At 44.2% G+C, this 26,160-nt stretch overlaps 1 protein-coding gene and 1 pseudogene across 1 annotated transcript; one reads left to right on the forward strand and one right to left on the reverse strand.

Moving 5' to 3' along the window:
- Window positions 1-9,509: 9,509 nt before the first annotated feature.
- On the forward strand, window positions 9,510-9,903 carry LOC143205504 (histone H2B-like). Its single transcript, XM_076418672.1, has one exon. It carries the CDS (start codon window positions 9,510-9,512, stop codon window positions 9,879-9,881), a length of 372 nt encoding a protein of 123 aa, XP_076274787.1. The 3' UTR covers window positions 9,882-9,903.
- A 266-nt stretch (window positions 9,904-10,169) lies between these two features.
- On the reverse strand, window positions 10,170-10,580 carry LOC143205622 (histone H3-like; annotated as a pseudogene).
- Window positions 10,581-26,160: the final 15,580 nt, after the last annotated feature.

Here is a 26,160-nt window from a genome sequence, read left to right on the forward strand (position 1 = left end):
CTTCGGGGACCGTGGACGTGTCGCAAATATGCCCCACGTTTAACTGCTTGGCCTGTTATGTACCGGATGACGACCCATCGGCGATAGTGGACGACCCGCAATTCCGCACCACGTTCAAAAGTTCTACCTATTTTACCTACCTATTTTATACCAGATGACGACACTTCGGGAACCGAGTACGTGACCCAAATACGCCCCACGTTTAAACGTTCTCCCTATTTTATACCGGATGCCGACTCATCGGCGATTGAGGACGAGCCGCAATTACGCCCTACGCTTAAAAGTTCTGCCTATTGTATACCGGATAACGAGACTTCAGGGACCAAGGACGTGACGCAAATACGCCCCACGTTTAAAGGTTCTGCCTATTGTATACTGGATGACGACTCATCGGTGATAGAGGACGAGCCGCAATAACGCCCCACGTTTAAATGTTCTGCCTATTGTATATATGATGACGATATTTCGGGGACCGAGGACGTGACCCTAATAGGCCCCACGTTTATAGGTTCTGCCTATTGTATAATGGATGATGACACAACGGTAATAGAGAACGAGCCGCAATTACGCCCCACGTTTAAATGTTCTGCCTATTGTATATAGGATGACGACACTTCGGGGACCGAGGACGTGACCCTAATAAGCCCCACGTTTAAATGTTCTGCCTATTGGACGTGACAAAAATACGCCCCACCTTTAAAGGTTCTGCCTATTGTATACTGGATGACGACTCAACGGTAATAGAGGACGAGCTGCAATTACGCCTCACGTTTAAATGTTCTGCCTATTGTATATCGAATGACGACACTTCAGAGATCAAGGTGGTGACGTGAATAAGCCCCACGTTTAACAGTTCGGCCTATTGTATATCGGATAACAACCGTTCGGGGATAGAGGGCGTGCTACAAATAAGCCCCAAGTTAAACGGTTCGGCCTGTAGTATACCGGATGACGACCCTTCGGCGATAGAGGACGTGTCGCAATTACGCCCCACGTTCAAAATTCTACATATTTTATACCGGATGACGACCCTTCAAGGATAGAGGACGTGCCGCAGTTACGCCCCACATTTAACTGTTCACCCTTTTGTATAACGGATGACGACCCTTCGGCGATAGAGGACGTGCCGCAATTACGCCCCACGTTCAAAATTCTACATATTTTATACCGGAAGACAACACTTCGGGAATCGAGGACGTGACGCAAATTCATCCCACATTTAACTGTTCACCCTTTTGTATAACGGATGACGACCCTTCAGAGATAGAGGACGTGCCACAAATACGCCCCACGTTTAACGGTTCGGCCTTTTTTATACCGGATGGCGAACCTTCGGTGTTAGAATAAGTGATGTCAATACGCCCCACATTTAAAAGTTCTGCCTATTGTATACCGTATGACGACCCTTCAGGGATAGAGGCCATGCCGCAAATACGCCCTGCGTATAAATGTTCGGCCTATTGTATATCGGATGACGACACTTCGGGGATAGAGTGCGTGTCGCAAATGTGCCCCTCGTTGTCCAGTTCGACCTATTTTAAACCGGATAACGATTCTTCTAGGATAGAGTGCGTGTCGCAAATACGGCCGTTTAACGGTTCTGCCTATTGTATACCGGATGACGGCTTTTCGATTATAGAGGGCGTGCCGCAAAAACGCCTCACATTTAAAGGTTCAGCCCATTGTATACCTTTTCGGATAACGGCATTTCGGATTGGAGTGCATGTCGCAAATGCGAACCACGTTTAACGGTTTGATCTATTGTATACCGGATTATGACACTTCAGAGATAGAGGACGTTCCGCAAATAATCCCTATGTTTAACGGTTCGGCGTATAACGGATGACGGCCCTTCGGGTATAGAATGCGTGCTGCCAATTCGCCCCACGCTTAAAAGTTCTGCCTATTATATACCGGATGACGACCCATTGGTGATAGAGGACGTGCCGCAATCACGCCCCACGTTTAAAATTTCTGCCTATTGTATACCGGGTGATGTCACTTCGGGGACAGAGGACGTGACGCAAATACGCACTACGTTTGAAGGTTCTACCTTTTGAATACCGGATGAACAAACTTCAGGAATAGAGGACGTGTCGCAAATATGCCCCACGTTTAACTATTTTACCCTTTGTATACCGGATGACGACATTTCGATGGTAGAGTGCGCGCCGCAAATAAGCCCCACGTTTTAAAGTTCGGCCTATTGTATAAAGGATGACGACCCTTCGGGTATAGAATGCGTGCTGCCAATACGCCTCACGTTTAAAGGTTCTTCCTATTGTATACCGGATGACGAACCAGCGGCGATAGAGAACCTGTCGCAATTAAGCCCCACGATCAAAAGTTTACCTATCTTACCTACCTATTTTATACCAGATGGCGACACTTCGGGAACAGAGTACGTGACCCAAATACGCCCCACGTTTAAACGTTCTGCCTATTGTATACCGGATGACGACTCATCGGCGATTGAGGACGAGCCGCAATTACGCCCTACGCTTAAAAGTTCTGCCTATTGTAAACCGGATAACGACACTTCGGGGACCGTGGACGTGTCGCAAATATGCCCCACGTTTAACTGCTTGGCCTGTTATGTACCGGATGACGACCCATCGGCGATAGTGGACGACCCGCAATTCCGCACCACGTTCAAAAGTTCTACCTATTTTACCTACCTATTTTATACCAGATGACGACACTTCGGGAACCGAGTACGTGACCCAAATACGCCCCACGTTTAAACGTTCTCCCTATTTTATACCGGATGCCGACTCATCGGCGATTGAGGACGAGCCGCAATTACGCCCTACGCTTAAAAGTTCTGCCTATTGTATACCGGATAACGAGACTTCAGGGACCAAGGACGTGACGCAAATACGCCCCACGTTTAAAGGTTCTGCCTATTGTATACTGGATGACGACTCATCGGTGATAGAGGACGAGCCGCAATAACGCCCCACGTTTAAATGTTCTGCCTATTGTATATATGATGACGATATTTCGGGGACCGAGGACGTGACCCTAATAGGCCCCACGTTTATAGGTTCTGCCTATTGTATAATGGATGATGACACAACGGTAATAGAGAACGAGCCGCAATTACGCCCCACGTTTAAATGTTCTGCCTATTGTATATAGGATGACGACACTTCGGGGACCGAGGACGTGACCCTAATAAGCCCCACGTTTAAATGTTCTGCCTATTGTATACCAGATGAAGACTCATCGGTGATAGAGGTCGAGCCGCAATTACGCCCCACGTTTAAATGTTCTGCCTATTGTATATATGATGACGGTATTTCGGGGACCGAGGACGTGACCCTAATAGGCCCCACGTTTATAGGTTCTGCCTATTGTATACTGGATGGTGACACAACGGTAATAGAGAACGAGCCACAATTACGCCCCACGTTTAAATGTTCTGCCTATTGTATATAGGATGACGATATTTCGGGGATCGAGGACGTGACCCAAATACGCCCCACGTTTAAAGGTTCTGCCTATTGCATACTAGATGACGACATAACGGTAATAGAGGATGAGCCGCAATTACGGCTCACGTTTAAATGTTCTCCCTATTGTATACCGGATGACGACACTTCGGGGACCGAGGACGTGACCCTAATACGCCCCACGTTTAAATGTTCTGCCTATTGTATATAGAATGACGATATTTCGGGGATCGAGGACGTGACCCAAATACGCCCCACGTTTAAAGGTTCTGCCTATTGTATACTGGATGACGACATAACGGTAATAGAGGACGAGATTCAATTACGCCCCACGTTTAAATGTTCTGCCTATTGTAAGCCGGATGACGACTCATCAGTGATAGAGGACGTGCCGCAATTACGCCACACGTTTAAATGATCTGTCTATTGTATACCAGATGACGACTCATCGGTGATAGAGGACGAGCCGCAATTACGCCCCACGTTTAAATGTTCTGCCTATTGTATACCGGATGACGACATTTCGGGGATCGAGGACGTGACCCAAATACGCCCCACGTTTAAAGGTTCTGCCTATTGTATACTGGATGACGACACAACGGTAGTAGAGGACGAGCCGCAATTACGCCCCACGTTTAAATGTTCTGCCTATTGTATACCGGATGACAACATTTCGGGGATCGAGGACGTGACCCAAATACGCCCCACGTTTAAAGGTTCTGCCTATTGTATACTGGATGACGACACAACGGTAATAGAGGACAAGCCGCAATTACGCCCCACGTTTAAATGTTCTGCCTATTGTAAACCAGATGATGACACTTCGGGGACCGAGGACGTGGCAAAAATAATCCCCACGTTTAAAGGTTCTGCCTATTGTATACTAGATGACGACTCAACGGTAATAGAGAACGAGCCGCAATTACGCTACACGTTTAAATGTTCTGCCTATTGTAAACCGTATGACGATACTTCGGGGATCGAGGACGTGTCGTAAATACGCCCCACGTTTAAACGTTCTGTCTATTGTATACCGGATGACGACTCATCGGTGATAGAGGACGAGCCGCAATTACGTTCAACGTTTAAATGTTCTGCCTATTGTATACCAGATGATGACACTTCGGGGACCGAGGACGTGACAAAAATACGCCCCACGTTTAAAGGTTCTGCCTATTGTATATTTAATGAAGACGCAACGGTAATAGAGAAAGAGCAGCAAATACGTTCCACGTTTAAAAGTTCTGCCTATTGTATACTGAATGACGACCCATCGGTTATGGAAGGCGCTCCGCAAATACGCCATACGTTTAAAGGTCCTGCCTATTGTATACCGGATGACGAATCTTTGGGGATTGAGTGCGTGTCGCAAATATGCTTCACGTTTAACTATTCGGCCTAATAAAAACCCGAAGACCACACATCGGGGATAGAGGGCGTGCCGCAATTACGCCCCAGGTTTAAGCGATCTACCTATTGTATACCGGATGACGATACATCGGTGATAGAGGACGAGCCGCAATTACGCCTCACGTTTAAATATTCTGCCTATTGTATACCGGATGACGACATTTCGGGGATCGAGGACGTGACCCAAATACGCCCCACCTTTAAAGGTTCTGCTTATTGTATACTGGATGACGACCAAACGGTAATAGAGGACGAGCCGCAATTACGCCCCACGTTTAAATGTCCTGCCTATTGTAAACCGGATGACGACTCATCAGTGATTGAGGACGTGCCGCAATTACGCCCCACGTTTAAATGTTCTGTCTATTGTATACCAGATGACAACTCATCGGTGGTAGAGGACGAGCCGCAATTACGCCCAACGTTTAAATGTTCTGCCTATTGTATATAGGATGACGATATTTCGGGGACAGAGGACGTGACAAAAATACGCCCCACGTTTATAGGTTCTGCCTATTGTATACTGGATGACGACTCAACGGTAATAGAGAACGAGACGCAATTACGCCCCAGGTTTAAATTTTCTGCCTATTGTATACCAGATGATGACACTTCGGGGACCGAGGACGTGACAAAAATACGCCCCACCTTTAAAGGTTCTGCCTATTGTATACTGGATGACGACTCAACGGTAATAGAGGACGAGCTGCAATTACGCCTCACGTTTAATTGTTCTGCCTATTGTATATCGAATGACGACACTTCAGAGATCAAGGTGGTGACGTAAATAAGCCCCACGTTTAACAGTTCGGCCTATTGTATATCGGATAACAACCGTTCGGGGATAGAGGGCGTGCTACAAATAAGCCCCAAGTTAAACGGTTCGGCCTGTAGTATACCGGATGACGACACTTCGGCGATAGAGGACGTGTCGCAATTACGCCCCACGTTCAAAATTCTACATATTTTATACCGGATGACGACCCTTCAAGGATAGAGGACGTGCCGCAGTTACGCCCCACATTTAACTGTTCACCCTTTTGTATAACGGATGACGACCCTTCGGCGATAGAGGACGTGCCGCAATTACGCCCCACGTTCAAAATTCTACATATTTTATACCGGAAGACAACACTTCGGGAATCGAGGACGTGACGCAAATTCATCCCACATTTAACTGTTCACCCTTTTGTATAACGGATGACGACCCTTCAGAGATAGAGGACGTGCCACAAATACGCCCCACGTTTAACGGTTCGGCCTTTTTTATACCGGATGGCGAACCTTCGGTGTTAGAATAAGTGATGTCAATACGCCCCACATTTAAAAGTTCTGCCTATTGTATACCGTATGACGACCCTTCAGGGATAGAGGCCATGCCGCAAATACGCCCTGCGTATAAATGTTCGGCCTATTGTATATCGGATGACGACACTTCGGGGATAGAGTGCGTGTCGCAAATGTGCCCCTCGTTGTCCAGTTCGACCTATTTTAAACCGGATAACGATTTTTCTAGGATAGAGTGCGTGTCGCAAATACGGCCGTTTAACGGTTCTGCCTATTGTATACCGGATGACGGCTTTTCGATTATAGAGGGCGTGCCGCAAAAACGCCTCACATTTAAAGGTTCAGCCCATTGTATACCCTTTCGGATAACGGCATTTCGGGTTGGAGTGCATGTCGCAAATGCGAACCACGTTTAACGGTTCGATCTATTGTATACCGGATTATGACACTTCAGAGATAGAGGACGTGCCGCAAATAATCCCTATGTTTAACGGTTCGGCGTATAACGGATGACGGCCCTTCGGGTATAGAATGCGTGCTGCCAATTCGCCCCACGCTTAAAAGTTCTGCCTATTATATACCGGATGACGACCCATTGGTGATAGAGGGCGTGCCGCAATCACGCCCCACGTTTAAAATTTCTGCCTATTGTATACCGGGTGATGTCACTTCGGGGACAGAGGACGTGACGCAAATACGCACTACGTTTGAAGGTTCTACCTTTTGAATACCGGATGAACAAACTTCAGGAATAGAGGACGTGTCGCAAATATGCAACACGTTTAACTATTTTACCCTTTGTATACCGGATGACGACATTTCGATGGTAGAGTGCGCGCCGCAAATAAGCCCCACGTTTTAAAGTTCGGCCTATTGTATAAAGGATGACGACCCTTCGGGTATAGAATGCGTGCTGCCAATACGCCTCACGTTTAAAGGTTCTTCCTATTGTATACCTGATGACGAACCAGCGGCGATAGAGAACCTGTCGCAATTAAGCCCCACGATCAAAAGTTTACCTATCTTACCTACCTATTTTATACCAGATGGCGACACTTCGGGAACAGAGTACGTGACCCAAATACGCCCCACGTTTAAACGTTCTGCCTATTGTATACCGGATGACGACTCATCGGCGATTGAGGACGAGCCGCAATTACGCCCTACGCTTAAAAGTTCTGCCTATTGTAAACCGGATAACGACACTTCGGGGATCGTGGACGTGTCGCAAATATGCCCCACGTTTAACTGCTTGGCCTGTTATGTACCGGATGACGACCCATCGGCGATAGTGGACGACCCGCAATTCCGCACCACGTTCAAAAGTTCTACCTATTTTACCTACCTATTTTATACCAGATGACGACACTTCGGGAACCGAGTACGTGACCCAAATACGCCCCACGTTTAAACGTTCTCCCTATTTTTACCGGATGCCGACTCATCGGCGATTGAGGACGAGCCGCAATTACGCCCTACGCTTAAAAGTTCTGCCTATTGTATACCGGATAACGAGACTTCAGGGACCAAGGACGTGACGCAAATACGCCCCACGTTTAAAGGTTCTGCCTATTGTATACTGGATGACGACTCATCGGTGATAGAGGACGAGCTGCGACTACGCCCCACGTTTAACTGTTTGCCCTATTGTATACCAGATGACGATGCTTCGGGTATAGAGTGCGTGCCGCAAATAAGCCCCTCTTTTAACGGTTCGAACTATTTTAAACCGGATGACGATCCTTCTAGGATAGAGGGCGTGCCGCAAATACGCCTGTTTAACGGTTCTGCTTATTGTATACCGGATGACGACTTTTTGATGATAGAGGGCGTGCCGCAAATGCGCCTCACGTTTAGCGGCTCGACCTACTCTATAACGGATGACGACCTTTCGATGGTAGAGTGCGTGCCGCAAATAAGCCCCACGTTTAAATGTTCGGCCTATTGTATACCGGATAACGACTTTTCGATGGCAGAGGACGTGCCGTAAATACGCCCGTTTAACGGTTCGGCCTATTGTATAGCGGATGACGACCCTACGGGGATAGAGTGCGTCAGGCAAATATGCCCCACGTTTAACTGTTTGTCCGATTGTACACCAGATGACGACCCTCCTGGGATAGAGTGCGTGTCGCAAATATGCCTCACGTTTAGCTGTTTGGTCTAATGTAAACCGGATGACGGCACATCGAGGAGAGAGGACTTGCCGCAATTACGCCCCACGTTTAAAAGTTCTGCATATTTTATACCTTATGACGACCCATGGGTGATAGAGAACGTGCCGCAATTGTGCCCCACGTTTAAAATCTCTGACTATTGTATACCAGATGCAACACTTCGGGGACCGAGGACGTGTGGCAAATACACACCCCGTCTAAGTGTTCGCCCTATTGAATACCAGATGACAACTCTTCGGGGATAGAGTTCGTGCCGCAAATATGCGCCACGCGTAACTATTTTACCTATTGACTACCGGATGACGACACATCGGGGATATAGTTCGTGTCGCAAATATGCCCCACGCTTAACTATTTTACCTTTTGTCTACCGGACGACGACCCATCGGTGATAGAGGTAGTGCTGCAATTACGCAACACCTTTAAAGGTTTTGCCTATTTTATACCGGATGACGCCTCATCGGTGATAGAAAACGTGTCGCAATTACGCCCCACGTTCAAAAGATTACCTATTTTACCTACCTATTTTATACCGGATGACTACACTTCAGGAAACGAGGACGTGACCCAAATACGCCCCACGTATAAACGTTCTGCCTATTGTTTACCGGATGACGACACTTCGGAGATCGAGGACGTGTCGCAAATACTCCCCACGTTTAACTGTTTGGCCTATTGTATACCAGATGACGACCCTTCCGTGTTGAAATACGTACCTGCAATACGCCCCACGTTTAAAAGTTCTACCTATTATATACCGTATTACGACCCATGGGAGCTAGAGGACGTGCCGCAATTACGCCCCACGTTTAAACGTTCTCTCTATTATATACCGGATGACGACTCATCGGTTTTAGAGAATGTGCCGCAATTACACCCCACGTTCAAAAGTTCTGCCTATTTTATGACGGATGACGACACTTTGGAAACCGAGGACGTGACGCAAATACACCCACGTTTAATTGTTCGCCGAAAAATTCAATTCGTTTAAAAGTTCGCCGTTGAATTTTATTCGTAAGCCGAACGCATGATGTCGTACGCGACCAACGAGAGGCTAACTCATATAATAGGCGGGGCTTAGGAGTGTATTTAAGGAGCTTATAAATCCTAGGGTTTATTGAAATTTGTTTTAGTCTATTACTTTTCGTGGATCATTTAATATCCTAATATGTATTTCCAAATGCCTCCGAAAACAAGCGGTAAAGCGGCCAAAAAGGCCGGTAAGGCTCAGAAAATTATCTCCAAAAGTGATAAGAGAAAGAAACGCAAGAGGAAGGAAAGCTACGTGATCTACATTTACAAAATTTTAAAGCAAGTTCATTCCGATACGGGTATCTCAAACAAGGCCATGTCGATCATGAATTATTTCGTGAACGATATATTCGAAAGGATAGCCGCCGAAGCGTCCCGTCTCGCTCATTACAATAAAAGATCTACAATCACAAGCAGAGTAATCCAAACTGGCGTCCGATTATTGCTGCCCGGTGAATTGGCTAAGCACGCCGTTAGTGAAGGTACCAAAGCCGTCACTAAATATACCAGTTCTAAGTAAACCATAAGCCTTGAATATCATAAAGGAGAAAACGGTTCTTTTCAGAGCCACAATTTAGATAAATAAAAAAAGATATAATCTTTAAAAAATTCCAGTATATTGTAGTATCCAATATTGAAATACAAATTTTGACTTTTAGTGAAGTGTTTATTTAAATATCGATAAAAGAATATTAATTGAAATATCTTCTTTTTCTTTAATTAAATTTAGGTGGTTCTGAAATGAACCGTTTTTTTTCTGTTGCAAAATACGAATATAATTAGTGTATTATAAATGATAGAAAATAGTTTAGGCACGTTCGCCTCTGATACGTCTGGCTAGCTGAATATCCTTGGGCATGATGGTTACTCGCTTTGCATGTATCGCAGATTAATTAGTATCCTCAAAAATACCGACTAAATAAGCTTCGCTGGCCTCTTGTAAAGCCATCACCGCGGAATTCTGAAAACGTAAATCGGCCTTGAAGTCTTGAGCGATTTCGGGAGCCAATCGTTGGAAAGGTAATTTCCTAATCAATAATTCGGTGCTCTTTTGATAACGACGAATCTCCCGCAAAGCTACCGTCACGGGTCGGTAGCGATATGGTTTTTTAACGCCACCGGTAGCTGGAGCGCTTTTCCTGGCCGCTTTGGTAGCCAATTGTTTCCTAGGAGCTTTACCTCCTGTTGATCTTCGCGCAGTTTGCTTGGTACGAGCCATATTTTTAAATTAGAGATAATGAGAATAAGTATCAAACGCAAACGACGGCGACCCCTTTCGAACTGATTTTGTCATAAAATCAGAGAGTCCTTTTTATAACGTGTTATCTAATCTGATTGGTCCGTTTTGTGCTAGTGGGCGGAACTCAATCCCAAGTCTACAAAACCGGGCTGACTGAAAACAATCGACAACAGTTGTCCGAAGCACTTGTGTTGTGGGCGCGCTACTTATTCGAGATCATTTAATATTTTTTGTTTAGATTCGATAAAATATGACTGGCGGAGGTGAAGGTGGTAAAGGTTTGGGAAAAGGAGGAGCCAAACGGCATCGTAAAGTGCTTCGTTATAATATCCAAGGTTTTACGAAGCCCGCCATCAGAAGATTGGCTAGACGAGGCGGCGTAAAACGTATATCTGGTCTGATTTACGAAGAGACCAGGGGTGTTATAAAAGTGTCCTTCGAAAACGTGATCAGAGATGCCGTTACATATACCGAACACGCCAAAAGGAAAACCGTTACCGCAATGGTTGTAGTATACACCTTGAAACGCCAAGGACGTACATTATACGGGTTTGGAGGTTAAGCCACATAGTTTATTCGCGAACTAACATGAAACGTGATACTCAAAATTAATTTTACAAAAATTAAACAACGGTTCTTTCCAGAACCACAAATTTGTCAATATTTAAAAAATTGAAGCTCTATTAGGTTTAACTATAACCTTATAATCATTACAATCATCATAGTTTTATCTAAAATAATAATTTATGTACAATTCACAGCATTAAAGCTGTAATTCCGTATCGTAAACGTGGCAAATATAAAACGGGTAATATCGAGAGATCAACAGAAGAGATATCGATGATGGCCGATTTCGATTGGCCCTAATTATTTGACGGTTTGGATTCCAAAACTCTATACTTACTTAATCGACCGACCCACTAATCCATCTTTAATTACTTATATTATATACAAGGCGCGATGTCATAATACGGTTGATTTTACTAAAGGAGAACCGCTAGAAAAATCTTTCACACCCAAAAAACAATCTTTAAAATACTTAAACTGTTTATTAGGGTATTTTAAATAATTAGTAAAAGCAAGTTATAATATGTGTTTTAATATTAATTTTTTTTTTGTTTTATTATCTTGGTGGTCCTGAAAATGACCGATAGTTAAAAGGTTTTTGTACGACTCAAAAGCCCTAAGGCTCATGTAACTTATTTGGTTTTACTATCTGCTTTTTTCGGTAACAATACGGCCTGGATGTTTGGTAGAACGCCGCCCTGGGCTATGGTAACACCAGAGAGGAGTTTTTCAGTTCTTCGTCATTTCTGATGGCCAATTGTAAATGCCTAGGGATAATCCTTGTTTTCTTGTTATCTCTAGCGGCGTTACCTGCCAACTCGAGAAATTCGGCCGCCAAATATTCCATTACGGCAGCTAAGTAGACGGGAGCACCGGCCCCTTCGCGTTCGGGGTAATTTCCTTTCCTTAGAAGTCGGTGAATACGACCGACAGGAAATTGTAATCCTGCGCGATTGGAACGAGGCTTCGCCTTTCCCTTCGCTTTTCCACCTTTACCACGTCCGGATATGTTAATCTCGATCGTTGTTAGGTACTGCTAACCTTTAAATCAAAAACGATACTGGAAATTTCTTACAGATTTTGTTCGCGAGCGAAACTTGGTATATTATACGCGACCAACCAGACTTTAACTCGGGATGTGGGCGGGGCTTAGAAGTGTTCCTTGGAATGTTATAATTTCTAGAATAAAAGGCATTTTTTTTAGTTAAGTATTCTTTGAGGTACGTGAGACGTCGTGATTTTTATTTCGAAATGCCACCAAAGATAAGCCGTAAGGCGGCCAAGAAAGCCGGAAAAGTCCAGAAAAATATCTCTAAGAGCGACAAGAAAAAGAATCGCATGAGGTAGGAAAGCAATGAGATTTACATATACAAAGTTTTAAAGCAGGTTTATCCCGATACGGCTATTTCCAGCAAGGCCATGTCGATTATGAATTCTTTCGTGCACGATATATTCAAAAGGATAGCCGCCGAAACGTCGCGCCTCGCCCATTACAATAAAAAATCGACCATCACGAGCAGAGAAATCCAAACCGCCGTTAGGTTATTGCTACCCGGTGAATTTTCTAAGCACGCCGTTAGTGAAGGTACCAAAGCTGTCACTAAATATACCAGTTCTGATGATCATAATAATATGAAGGGGGGAAAACGGCTCTTTTCAGAGCCCGAAAATGTTTAAAGAAAAAAAAAAAAGAAATAAACTACTATTAAGAAGAAAGGATATATACGAAGTGAAGTAAATTAAAATAAAGTAATCGTTCATAAAAATGTTAAAATACCCACAAAAAATAATTTATTTTATATATTCATTCCTTTACGGTAGCATAATAACAGTATATGTGATACTACGTTCTTATCGTGATATAAACTTCAAGTCAATCCAGCAGGTGTTCACACCTTATTTACTAAGGATTTCTCAATATTCACAATATATTTGTGAGAATAATGCACTAAATTCAATTCACAAATATCATAGCTAAAGCGTTATATACACAGAAAAAAATATTAATCTCCTTTTTCTAACAGAAGAAGGTGTTTCTTAAAAGAACCGTTTTTTTTATATAAATACAGAAAACGATTTTAATATATAACCGTCATAGCATTTATGCACGTTCGCCTCTAATACGTCTGGCTAATTGAATGTCCTTAGGCATGATACAGGTTACTCGTTTAGCATGGATCGCACACAAATTGGTGTCTTCAAAGAGACCAACCAAATAGACCTCGCTATCTTCTTGCAAAGCCATGACTGCTAAACTTTGGAACCGCAAATCGGTCTTGAAATCCTGAGCGATTTCGCGAACCAATCGTTGGAAAGGCAATTTCCTAATCGATAATTCGGTACTCTTCTGATAGCGTCGGATTTCTCTTAGAGCGACCGTACAAGGTCTGTAACGATGCGATTTTTTAACATCACCGGTACCGGGAGCGCTTTTGCTGGCTATGTTTTCCGGGAGCCTTACCTCCGGTTGATTTTCTAGCAGTTTACTTGTTACGAGCCATCATCTAAACGAGTTTGACTTCAAACGTATAGGAAGAATTACAACAGCAACCGCCAATGGACTTTGTGAAACTGATCGAAGGTGTCAAAGAAATCTCCCTTTTTATAATGTGTGAAGATATTCTGATTGGTCCAGCTAGCATCTGTGGGCGGGACCCGATTCGAACTCAACAAAACCTATGGTAGGATTTGAAATTGAAACAGTTACCTGTAGTATTCGAGGTGTACAACGCACAATTCGATTATAAATTTGATTTTTTTAATACTAAATTGAATAAATCATGACGGGCAGAGGTAAAGGTGGTAAAGGTTTGGGAAAAGGAGGCGCTAGGCGGCATCGCAAAGTGCTTCCTGATAATATCCAAGGTATTACGAAACCCGCCATCAGAAGATTGGCTAGACGAGGCGGCGTAAAACGTATATCTGGTCTGATTTACGAAGAGACCAGAGGTTTTTTAAAAGTGTTTTTGGAAAAGGTCATCAGAGATGCCGTTACATATACCGAACACACCAAAAGGAAAACCGTTATCGCAATGGATGTAGTATACGCCCTCAAACGCCAAAGACGAACTCTATATGGATTTTGCGGTTAAATAAAGTATTATATATACTGACCAATTAAAACAGAACAACGTATCCATTCAACTAAAGAAAACAACGGTTCTTTTCAGAGCCACAATTTTACTACCATTAAAAAAAGAAATTTATTATTCGAATATGGACTAAGATGATGTTAAATTTTATAAAATATTTGCTCCATTATTCTAAGATTTACTTGCAAAGTAACAAATATACTGCATTATAATAGACGATCGTAATATAAAAAGATAGGTAAAGTTTAAGATAAGATTTCATATTAAATGTAAATGATAGTGAACAATCGAATACCGAATCTTCGTTGAAGCTTTAATACAGTTTTCCTTTAGAGAGAAAATACTCCGAGATAAACGCGTCGAAGAGCTTGGAGAATCCTTAAGATTTCAAAGAAGGAACGGTAGTTTTACGCATGTATGTATGGAGATAAACGCTCTGCCTACGTATTACCTACGCCTTTTATGTATTTATTGATGTAATAAAAATTGATAGTTTCAAAGAGATAACTATTTATGAAAACAGATTTCAACTAAAGAAGCAGAGTAAGCTAAAATATATATGAGCATTGTACCGGTAGAGAAGGGTTTGACACGATATTTTCATAGAAGTTTCGATATCGTTGCTCACTCGATACGTTCAATTGTAACCCAGAGTTCGGATGGTATTAAGAAACCGTTAAAAAAGAAGTATATTAGTATAGGATCGGTAATTTTTTCATGTTATTGTTTCCTTGGAGTTAATTCGACAACGGTACGTTTCGATATAGATTCGTTTTGGACAACGAACAATCTGTACGGCATCAATTAGAAATAATATGTCCCGTTTCTCCAATAATAGCATTAAATCTGTACGGAATTGCATTTATATCAAAAGACGATATATCGGGAGACGTAGATTTGAAAAGATATATTTTCATAGTTATAACGGATAGTCTATAACTCGAATGAAAATTGGTAGTTTCGACAGAATCGGGAGCAATGCTCTTGATTTTGTGCTTCCTTTTAGGACGATAGTCAACGTAGAATTTATTGGCAAAGATGGCTACTTCAACCACGTTTTATCTTTTAACGCCTCGAACATAAATCATATGATATTCTAAAGGATTTATGTATTTAATATGAGAAATAAGTAAACGGTTCCAAGCTCGATGAACTTTTCGACGAAGCCGAAATATGGAACGTCGTTCGCGCTCGACCGTTCAGTTCTGCGTTCGGCTCATATCATATAGGGTACGCATTAAATGAGAGCGGCCGTCAGACAGTTAAAATACGCGAAAGTGAAACATACGCACGTACGTAACTTTGTCAAACGAATCGTGATAAGAACGTTCTTATAAGAAAATTAAGAAATTATATCAGAATGTCGGACGTCGATATTAGCGGACAAGCGGTTTTTCCTTCGTCGAATCAAGGGAGTGGAGGAAACTCCGCCGCCGTTGTTAACGCATCGTCAAAAGGCACACCGACCGGGTCGAATTCATCTTCGGTATTGGCTAAGGGAGCCGCATCAGCTACAGCCAGTAGCGCAGGTTCGTCTGCAGGGGGGGAAAAAGAAAAATCCACATCGAGCAAGGCGAAGAATTCTAAATCGAAAGCTAGTCATCCTCCGATCGCTGACATAGTAACGAATGCAATTAAAGGATTGAAAGATAAAAGCGGAAATTCCTTCCGGATCATTTAAATTAGCGGCTTCGGTACGTAAAGCAGGAGGTACGATAGCCGCAGGTACGAAGAAAATAAAAACGGCCACTGCCAAAACCTTACAGAAAAATAAGCGAAAATCAGTAGGAGGTGCCGCGTCAGCTACGACAGCCGGGGGTAAAAAAGCGTCTGCCAAAAAAACCTCGGATAAAACGGAAAAAAAGACGACCACAGCCGTCTCAATTAAGAAAGCTAAAAGTAAGAAAGGTGAATCTGCAACTCTGGCCGAGAAAAAAGCTTCTGCCAAAAAAAGCCGTCGAAAAGAAAACAGGACAAAAATCAACGTCCGCTTCCAACGGTTTTGCTGTCTGTCTTTTTAGGCAATAATACTGCTTGAATGTTAGGCAAAACGCCGCCCTGGGCAATAGTAACGCCAGATAACAGTTTATTCAATTCCTCGTCGTTTCTGAACGCCAATTGTAAATGCCTAGGGATAATCCTTGTTCTCTTGTTGTCGCTAGCGGCGTTATCCGCCAACTCGAGAACTTAGGCCTCCAGATATTCCACTACGGCAGCTAAGTAAACGGGAGCACCGGTCCCTACGCGTTCGGCGTAACTTCCTTTCCTTAGAAGTCGGTGACTACGACGGACAAGAAATTGTAATCCCGCACGATTGGAACGAGACTTCGCCTTTCCCTTCACTTTTCCGCGTTTGCCACGTCCGGACACGTTAATCTCGATCGTTGTTAGGTACTGCTCACCTTTAAATCAAAAACGGTACTGAAAATTTCTTACAGATCGGCCTGGAATTTTGTTCGCCAGCCAAACTCGATATATCATACACCACCAATCAGACTCTAACAAGAGCTGTGGGCGGGGCTTAGAAGTGTTCCTTCGAATGTTATAAGTTCTAAAATTAAAGGCATTTATTTAGTTAAGTACTATTTGAGGTACGTGAGACGTCCGGATTTTTATTTCGAAATGCCACCAAAGACAAACTGTAAGGCGGCCAAGAAAGCTGGAAAAGCCCAGAAAAATAACTCTAAGAGCGATAAGAAAAAGAAGCGCGTGAGGAAGGAAAGCAATGCGATTTACATATGCAAAGTTTTAAAGCAGTTTCATCCCGATACGGGTATCTCCACCAAGGCCATGTCGATAATAAATTCTTTCATAGACGATATATTCGAAAGGATAGCCGCCGAGGTGTCGCGCCTCGCCCATTACAATAAAAGATCGACCAGATCACGAGCAGAGAAATCCAAACCGCCGTTAGGTTATTGTTACCCGCTGAATTGGCTAAGCATGCCGTTAGCGAAGGTACCAAAGCAGTCACCAAATATACCGGTTCTATGTAAATTAATTCAAAAACCTATGTGTATTTCAATATACTACTAGAGATGGATTGGAGATAGTACTATTCCAGGAACCAACGCCGAGGACACAGGCATGGGAAGGTTGGAAACTCATGAGAAAGATGACGGGAAGCAAAAGCCAAATCTGGACCAGAGAAGATATCTAGTCCCTACTGATGGAGGAGTTGTCAAGAAAAAATGTGATAACAATCGCAATAGAGGACGTCTTGATCACAAACGTCTACGAGCAACCAGGCGAGAGGGCATTGAAAGGTTTAGACGAACTCACCGCCGGAATAAACAGATACCGAGGCAAATGGATAGTCGCTGGGGACCTCAACGCAAAACACACGTTGTGGGGAAGCTCCAGAAGCTCACCAAAAGATGAGGAACTTCTAGACTGGGCAATCAGCCACGGCCTAGAGCTCGCAGAAGGAGACTACACGGTGCCCAGCTCCGATTGTAATAGGGGCACAGGGCACATGGACCTCACGTGGAGTAGGGGAATACACGTGGAAGAATAGAAAATCAAAGGTGACGAGGGAACACTAAGCGACCACAGATATATCGAATATTGAGTATCGAGCGGAAATGGGAAAACCAACCCAAGAAAAAGGGCAATATGGGATTTCGCCAGCACCGATTGGGATCTGGTCAGGGTGAAACTGGAAGAAATAGAGACCAATATCGGACAAGCAGTAACAAACGAAGTGATTGAGGAGCAGGCGGCCAGACTTCAAAAAGCCATTCATGCAGCAGGGAGACTGGTAAAACGAAAAATCATCATGGTAAAAAATGGCAATGAATGGTGGGACGGGCAGTGTGCGGAACATAAACGAGCGCTAACTCCACTGAAGAGGAGAATAAGAAGAAGCACGGACAATCAACAAATAGTGAATGAGTACAACGAACTGAAGAGAGAGTATCGGAAAATGATACGAGAAAAGAAAACCGGGCACGACAGTCAGGCGATTAACAACCTGATAGAAACAAACTCGTGGGACGTTATTGGGAAGCCATCAGAAAAATGGGCAAAAGAAGAGGCGAAGTGGTAGCAGCGCCTAAAGACGCAACCCTGTAGGCAAGAGAAGCAGCCGAAAAACAAAGAGTGGAGAAATACCACCCAGCAATGGAGCTGGAGGAAACAGAGCGAACTCGCGAAGTCATGAGCGAGGAATGGCCGGGTACGGAGACTGGCGAGGAAGAAATAACCGAAGGAGAAATCGAATCGGTTATAGAGAACATGAGAATACGAAAGGCAGAAGGGGAAAACCGCATACCAAACGAGCTCCTGAAGAATGTCTGGATCTCGAAAAAACACGAGTTCCTGACGCTGTACAGGAACTGTTACAACGCGGTATACTTTCCTAAGATATGGAAAACGGCCAAACTGTGCTGGTTAAAGAAAAGCGACGGAGGCGAACGACCCATCAGCCTTCTACAAACGCTAGGAAAAGTACTAGACAAAGTACTTAATCAGAGACTACAGGCAATGGCGGAGAAAATGGAGCTACACGACTCAAGGCCGTACGGCTTCAGAAAAAACAGGTCAACCGTACAACCTGTGAGTGATCTACTGAAATGGTTCAACACCCGAAAAAGAACAAAGGAAACGCGTTCTAATGTTGACGCTGGACCTCCGAAACGCTTTCAACAGAGCAACCCAGGAAGAAATATTGCAAAAACTGCGAAGAAGCAGAATAAATAAGAAAATGGCAAGATCAATAGCCAGCTTCTTGACGGGAAGGAAAATCATCAGCAACCAGGTGGCAATGGAAATTGACAAGGGATGTCCGCAAATGTTAAGCTTAAGGCCAACGCTATGGCTGCTGGGCATGAACAGCTGGTTCCACAAAGTCTCTGAATCAGAAGTAGGGGACTGCGGAATGAGAATTCAGGCATTCGCGGACGACCAGGTGGTTGCTCTCAGCAATAAATACATCAGAAACAGGCTGGACCTTGCCTGGAACAACTGTTGGGAAAATTGCCAAAAAAATGGGCCTACGGCGCAGGAGCATAATAGAACAAGGAAAAGAATGAGGCTTGCTGTTTCTGGAGCAAGAAAAACAGCAGACCACCGACGGTCAAACTTCTCGAAGACATCATCCAGGTCAAAGATACAATAAAGTATCTGGGTGTGACAATTGACAGGAAACAGCAGTATATACAACACATACAGCTTTGAGGAAGAAAACAGAAAACAGTGATGTGCCGACTCTGGGGAACACTGCGCAGAAGAAGCAACCCTAGGGCACCAGAGATCATGCGTCAAATATACGACAGGGTCATAATACCAGCAGTATTAGACGGTGCAGAAATATGGAGATACAGGGCCTCGATGGGAAGGGCTAAGACAGCGCTAGCAGCAGCACAAAAACGGCACGGTTAGCAATCAAAGGCGCCTATCGAACCACATAGAATAATGCTCTGCAGGTAATAGCTTTAACACCAACCCTATACCTGGAAGCCGAGATCCAGGGGTGAGCTGCTGAAAAATACGGATACCCCAATGGGCCAAAAGGATTAGAACCAAAGAAATTTCCATGGCCATGGGGGGAACCGTGGGAAAATCGGACAAATAGCGTCGGAAACACCAAGATATGGACAGACGCTAGTGCCAAGGAAGGAAAAGCAGGCATAGGAATAGTGATTCGGACAGAAGAGATAAGTCTAAAGATAAAAGACGAATCGAGCTCCAGAGCGGCAGAATTCTGGTACGGGACAGAAGCCTACCGGGATCAATCACCATTCGAACGGACAGTAGAATGTCCATATGGTGGGCCGAGCACGCAAACACATAAAATAAGGACATAATGCAAATCAAAGCAACCTTGCTAGATTTGCAGAAAAGCGGTAGTTAAATATCGCTAAAATGGTGCCGGAGAATGATAACGAAGGAAAAGATAACCGCAGACAGACTCGCGAGAGAAGCCACTGTAAACGAAGAAATAGGACTGAAAAACCACGGATGGATCAGCACCAGAACCATCAAGAGAATCAAGGAAGGAGAAGTAAAAAAAAGATGGTAAATGTATTTTATTGGGAGCAATCAATTAAAGGGAGAACCCTCTACAAATACTGCCAACAAGTGGGGAGAGAAAATATAGGACTGAGCAGGAAGGCTGTGCAACTGATGACAGGACACGGAAATATGCAAGCCTACCTGCACAGATTTAAATTAAAATAGACCGACGGACTCTGCGAGTGTCGCACAGGTCCAGAAGACACGACGCATATATTGGAGACATGCGAAATTGGGAAAAGTGTAGAGGCCCGAAACAGATATCGGACAGCCGACGGAAACTACCAGTTAAGGAATGCAGAGGGAATAGTAAACAAGGAAACCATCACAGGATGGCATCACAAGAGGAGACGAATGCTGGCGCGCAATAAAGCGGTCAGTTAGAGATCAGGGAGAAAACACGATAGGGAATTAGCGATCAAAATACGCAATAAAGTCGCGACGGTACTGAACAGCCGCTCGGAGACCCGTCCGTGAACTGTTCCCGAGACTTACGTAGGAAAGACCAGCTCAGAGCTTTAACAAGCACCAGAGCCATAGACAAATGGTCTACATTTCAAAATATACTACTTTCCTGCAAAATCGGTTCTTTTCAGAACCACAATTTAATATAAATTTTAAAAAATTAAATGTTAAACAGTAGCTGACATTTTATAACAACAGAATTTTGAGAAATATATATTGTAGTTATTAATTGTATTGAATTATATTATATCATTATAATCTGTTATATCGTAACTATATATGTAAGTATCGTTAAAATAATCATTTTACTAATAATATGGAATAAGTTTTGTAAAATATGATACAGCCCGAGATTGTTATTTAAAAATAAGGTAAAGTATTCCAAGAGTGACTTCGAAAATATGTGTATTAATTTTTATCACGTTTATGGCTATATGCCATTTAATTTATTTTTCCTAAGGGCAATAGCAGCCTCTCGTCGAAGTTAAATATGGTCATCGCGTTTAGGATTACAGGAAATATAATTAATAACGTTAAAGCTGGGGCGTATTTGGGGCAAGCCCTCTATCCCTCTATATACAATAGGCAAAAGGGTTAAACGTGGGGCGTATTTTCGTACGTCCTCGATACCCGAAGTTTGCACATCCGGTATACAAAAGGCAGAACCTTTAAAAGTAATGCGTATTTCCGTCACGTCCTCTGTCCTCAAAGTGTCGTCATCCGGGATACAAGAGGCAGAACTTTTAAACGTTGGGCGTATTGGCAGCACGCATTCTATACCCGAAGAGTCGTCATCCGGTATACGCCGAACCCTTAAACGTAGGGCGTATTTGCGGCACACCCTCTATCCCGGAAGGATCGTCGTCGGGTATACAATAGGCCGAATCGTTAATTTTGGGGCATATTTGCGACACGCACTTTATACCCGAACAGCCGTCATCCGGTATACAATAGGACAAACAGTTAAACGTGGGGCGTAGTTGCGACACGTCTTCGATTCCCGAAGTGTCGTCATCCGTCATAAAATTGGTCGAACCTTCAAACGTTTGGCGTATTTGCGACACGCCTTCGATCCCCGAAATGCCATCATTCGATATACAATAGGCAGAAAATTTATACGTGGGGCGTAATTGCGGCTCGTCTTCTATCACATATGTGTCGTCATATGGTATACAATAGGCAGAACTCTTAAACGTGCGGCGTATTTGTGGCACGTCCTCTATCCCTGAAGGGTCGTCATCCGTTATACAATAGGGCGAACAGTTAAATGTAGGGTGTAGTTGCGTCACGTCCTCGATTTCCGAAGGGTCGTCATCCGGTGTACAATAGGCCGAACCTTTAATCGTGGGGGGTATTTGCATCACGTCCTTTATCACGGATGGGTCGTCATCCTGTATACAATAGGCAGATTGATTAAACGTGGCGCGTAATTGCAGCACGCCCTCTATCTACGATATGAAAACTGGATGACAACGGTTTTCATTAGGGCAAACAGCTAATCGTGGGGCATATTTGCGACACGTCCTCTGTCCCCGAAGTGTCCTCATCCGGTATACTATAGCCAGAACATTTAAACGTGGGGCGTAATGGCGGCTCGTCCTCTATCACCGATGAGTCGTCATCCGGTATACAATAGGCAGAACATTTAACCGTTGGGCGTAATTGCGGCTCGTTCTCCATTACCGTTGTGTCGTCATCCAGTATACAATAGGTAGAACTTTTAAACGTGGGGCGTATTTGGGTCACGTCCTCGGTCCCCGAAGCGTCGTCATCTGGTATACAATACGCAGAACATTTAAACGTGAGGCGTAATTGCGGCTCGTCCTCTATCACCGATGAGTCGTCATCCGGTATAAAATAGACAGAACGTTTAAACGTGGGGCGTATTTACGACACGTCCTCTATCACACATGGGTCGTCATACGGTATAAAATAAACAGAGCTTTTAAGCTTGTCGCGTAGTGGCAGCACGCATTCTCTCGCTGAAAGGTCGTCATCCGGTTTTCATTAGGCCAAACAGTTAAACGTGGGTCGTATTTGCGGCACACCCTCTATCCCGGAAGGATCGTCATACGGTACACAATAGGCAGAATTTTTAAACGTTGGGCGTAATTGCGACAAGTCCTCTATCACCCATGGGTCGTCATACGGTATAAAATAAACAGAGCTTTTAAGCGTGTCGCGTAGTGGCAGCACGCATTCTATCGCTGAAGGGTCATCATCCGGTTTTCATTAGGCCAAACAGTTAAACGTGGGTCGTATTTGCGGCACGTCCTCTATCCCCGAAGGGTCGTCGTCTGGTATACAATAGGAAGCACCGTTAAACGCAGGGCGTATTTGCGGCTCGTCCTCTGTCCCTGAAATGTCGTCATCCGGTATACAATAGGCTGAACCGTTGAACGTGGGCCGTATTTGTGGCACACCATCTATCACGGAAGGGTCGTCATACGGTACACAATAGGCAGAATTTTTAAACGTTGGGCGTAATTGCGACAAGTCCTCTATCAATCATGGGTCGTCATACGGTATAAAATAAACAGAGCTTTTAAGCGTGTCGCGTATTGGCAGCACGCATTCTATCGCTGAAGGGTCGTCATCCGGTTTTCATTAGGAAAAACAGTTAAACGTGGGTCGTATTTGCGGCACGTCCTCTATCCCCGAAGGGTCGTCGTCTGGTATACAATAGGGCGAACCGTTAAACGCAGGGCGTATTTGCGTCTCGTCCTCTATCCCTGAAGGGTCGTCATCAGGTATACAATAGCTAGAACCGTTAAATGTGGGGCGTATTTGCGTCACTAATTCTGTACCCGAAGGGTCGTCATCCGGTATATATTAGATCAACCAGTTAAACCTATAGGCATATTTGAGACACGCATTCTATCCCCTAAGTGTCGTCATCTGCTTTACCATAGGCCGAAACGTTAAACGTGGGTCGTATGCCGTCATTCGATATACAATAGGCAGAAATTTTATAAGAGGGGCGTAATTGCGGCACGTCTTCTATCACCCATGGGTCATCATAAGATATACAATAGACAGAAATTCTAAACCTGGAGCGTATTTGTGGCACGTCCTCTATCCCTGAAATGTCGTCATCCGTTATACAATAGGGCGATCAGTTAAATGTAGGGTGTATTTGCGTCACGTCCTCGATTTCCGAAGGGTCGTCATCAATAATGTTATAAAATAGGTCGAGCCTTCAAACAAGTGGCGTATTTGCGTCACGTCCTCTGTCCACGAGGTGTCGGCATCCGGTATGCAATAGGCTAAACAGTTAAATGTGTGGCGTTGTTGCGCACGTCTTTGATCCCTGAAATGCCGTCATTCGATATACAACAGGCAGAAAATTTATACGTGGGGCGTAATTGCGGCTCGTCTTCTATCACATATGTGTCGTCATATGGTATAAAATAGGCAGAACTTTTAAACGTGCGGCGTATTTGTGGCACGTCCTCTATCCCTGAAGAGTCGTCATCCGTTATACAATAGGGCGAACATTTAAATGTAGGGTGTATTTACGTCACGTCCTCGATTTCCGAAGGGTCGTCATCCGGTGTACAATAGGCCGTACCTTTAAACGTGGGGCGTATTTGCATCACGTCCTTTATCACGGATGGCTCCTCATCCTGTATACAATAGGCAGATTGATTAAACGTGACGCGTAATTGCGGCACGCCCTCTATCTCCGATATGAGGACTTAATGACAACGGTTTTCATTAGGGCAAACAGTTAATCGTGGGGTATATTTGCGACACGTGGTCTGTCCCCGAAGTGTCCTCATCCGGTATGCTATAGCCAGAACAATTAAACGTGGATCTTGATTGCGTCAAGCCCTCTATCACCGATGGGTCGTCATCCGCAATAATATTTTCAGAACTTTTAAATATGGGGCGTATTGGCAGCACGCACTCTATGCCCGAAGGGTCGTCATCCGATATACAATAGGTCGAGCCGTTAAACGTGTGGCGCATTTGCGGCACGCACTCTATCATCGAAAGGTCATCATCCGGTATGCAATAGGCAGAATCGTTAAATTGGCGTATTTGCGGCACGCACTTTATCCCCGACGTGTCGTCATCCGGTATATAATAGGCCGAACTTTTAAACATGGGGCGTATTTGCGGCACGCATTCTATCATCGAAAGATCGTCATCCGGTATACAATGTGTAGTACCGGTAAACATGGGGCATATTTGCGACATACACTCTATCCTCGAAGGGTATACAATCCATCCGGTATATAATAGGCAGAACCGTTAAACGTGAGCCGTATTTGCGGCACACCCTCTATCATGGAATGATCGTTATCTGGTATACAATAGGGAGAAATTTTAAACGTGGGGCTAATTTCCGTCACGTCCTCTGTCCCCAAAGTGTCGTTATCCGGGACACAATAGGCAGAATTTTTAAAAGTGGGGCGTATTGGCAGCATGCATTCTATACCAGAAGAGTCGTCATCCGGTATACGCCGAACCGTTAAAGGTAGGGCGTGTTTGCGACACGTCCTTTATCCCTGAAGGGTCGTCATCCGGTATACAGTAGGTCGAGCCGTTAAACGTGGGGCGAGTTTGCCACAAGCACTGCAAGCTGAAGTGTCGTTATCCGGTATATAATGGGCGGGACTTTTAAAAGCAAGGCGTATTTGCGACACGAACTCTAACATCGAAAAGTCGTCATTCGGTATACAACAGGCAGAACCGTTAAACGGGCTTTTTTGCGGCACGCAATCTATACCCGAAAGGTCGGTCATCATCCGGTATACAATAGGCCGAACCATTAAACGTGAGGCATATTTGCGGCACGTCCTCTAAAACTGAAGGGTCGTCATCTGGTATACAGTAATTAATATAGTTTAACATGGGGCATATTTGCGACACACACTCTATCCGCGAAGAGTCGTCATCTGTTATACAATAGGTAAAATAGTTATACCTGGGTTATATTTACGACACGCACTTTATCCTGGAACAGTCGTCATCTGGTATACAATAGGACAAACAGTTAAACGCGTGGCGTATTTGCGTCACGCACTCTATCCCAGAATGTTCATCATCCGCTATACAATAGGCCGAACCGTTAAACGTGTATCGTATTTGCGGCACAACCTCTATCACCGAAGGGTCGTCATCCGGTGTACTATAATCAGAACCGTTAAACATGGAGCGTATTTGCGCTACGAACTCTATCCCCGAAGGGTCGTCATCCGGTATAAAATAATCAGAACCGTTAAACATGGGGCGTATCTGCGGCACGCACTCTATCCTAGAAGGATCGTCATCCGGTATACAATATGCCGAACCGTTAGACGTGGACAGTATTTGCGGCACACCCTCTATCACGGAAGGGTCATCTTCAGGTATACAATAGGCAGAACCTTTAATTTTGGGGCGTATTTGCATCACGTCCTCTATCACGGAAG

Source organism: Rhynchophorus ferrugineus, unplaced genomic scaffold (genome assembly GCF_030347505.1).
Source record: "Rhynchophorus ferrugineus isolate W39M unplaced genomic scaffold, kcgeb_rfMv2 rfM12, whole genome shotgun sequence".
Taxonomy (NCBI): Eukaryota; Metazoa; Arthropoda; class Insecta; order Coleoptera; family Curculionidae; genus Rhynchophorus; species Rhynchophorus ferrugineus.

Bases quoted from the DNA above. Each gene is read 5' to 3' on its own strand.
- LOC143205504 (XM_076418672.1), top strand. From the start codon at position 9,510: ATGCCTCCGAAAACAAGCGGTAAAGCGGCCAAAAAGGCCGGTAAGGCT.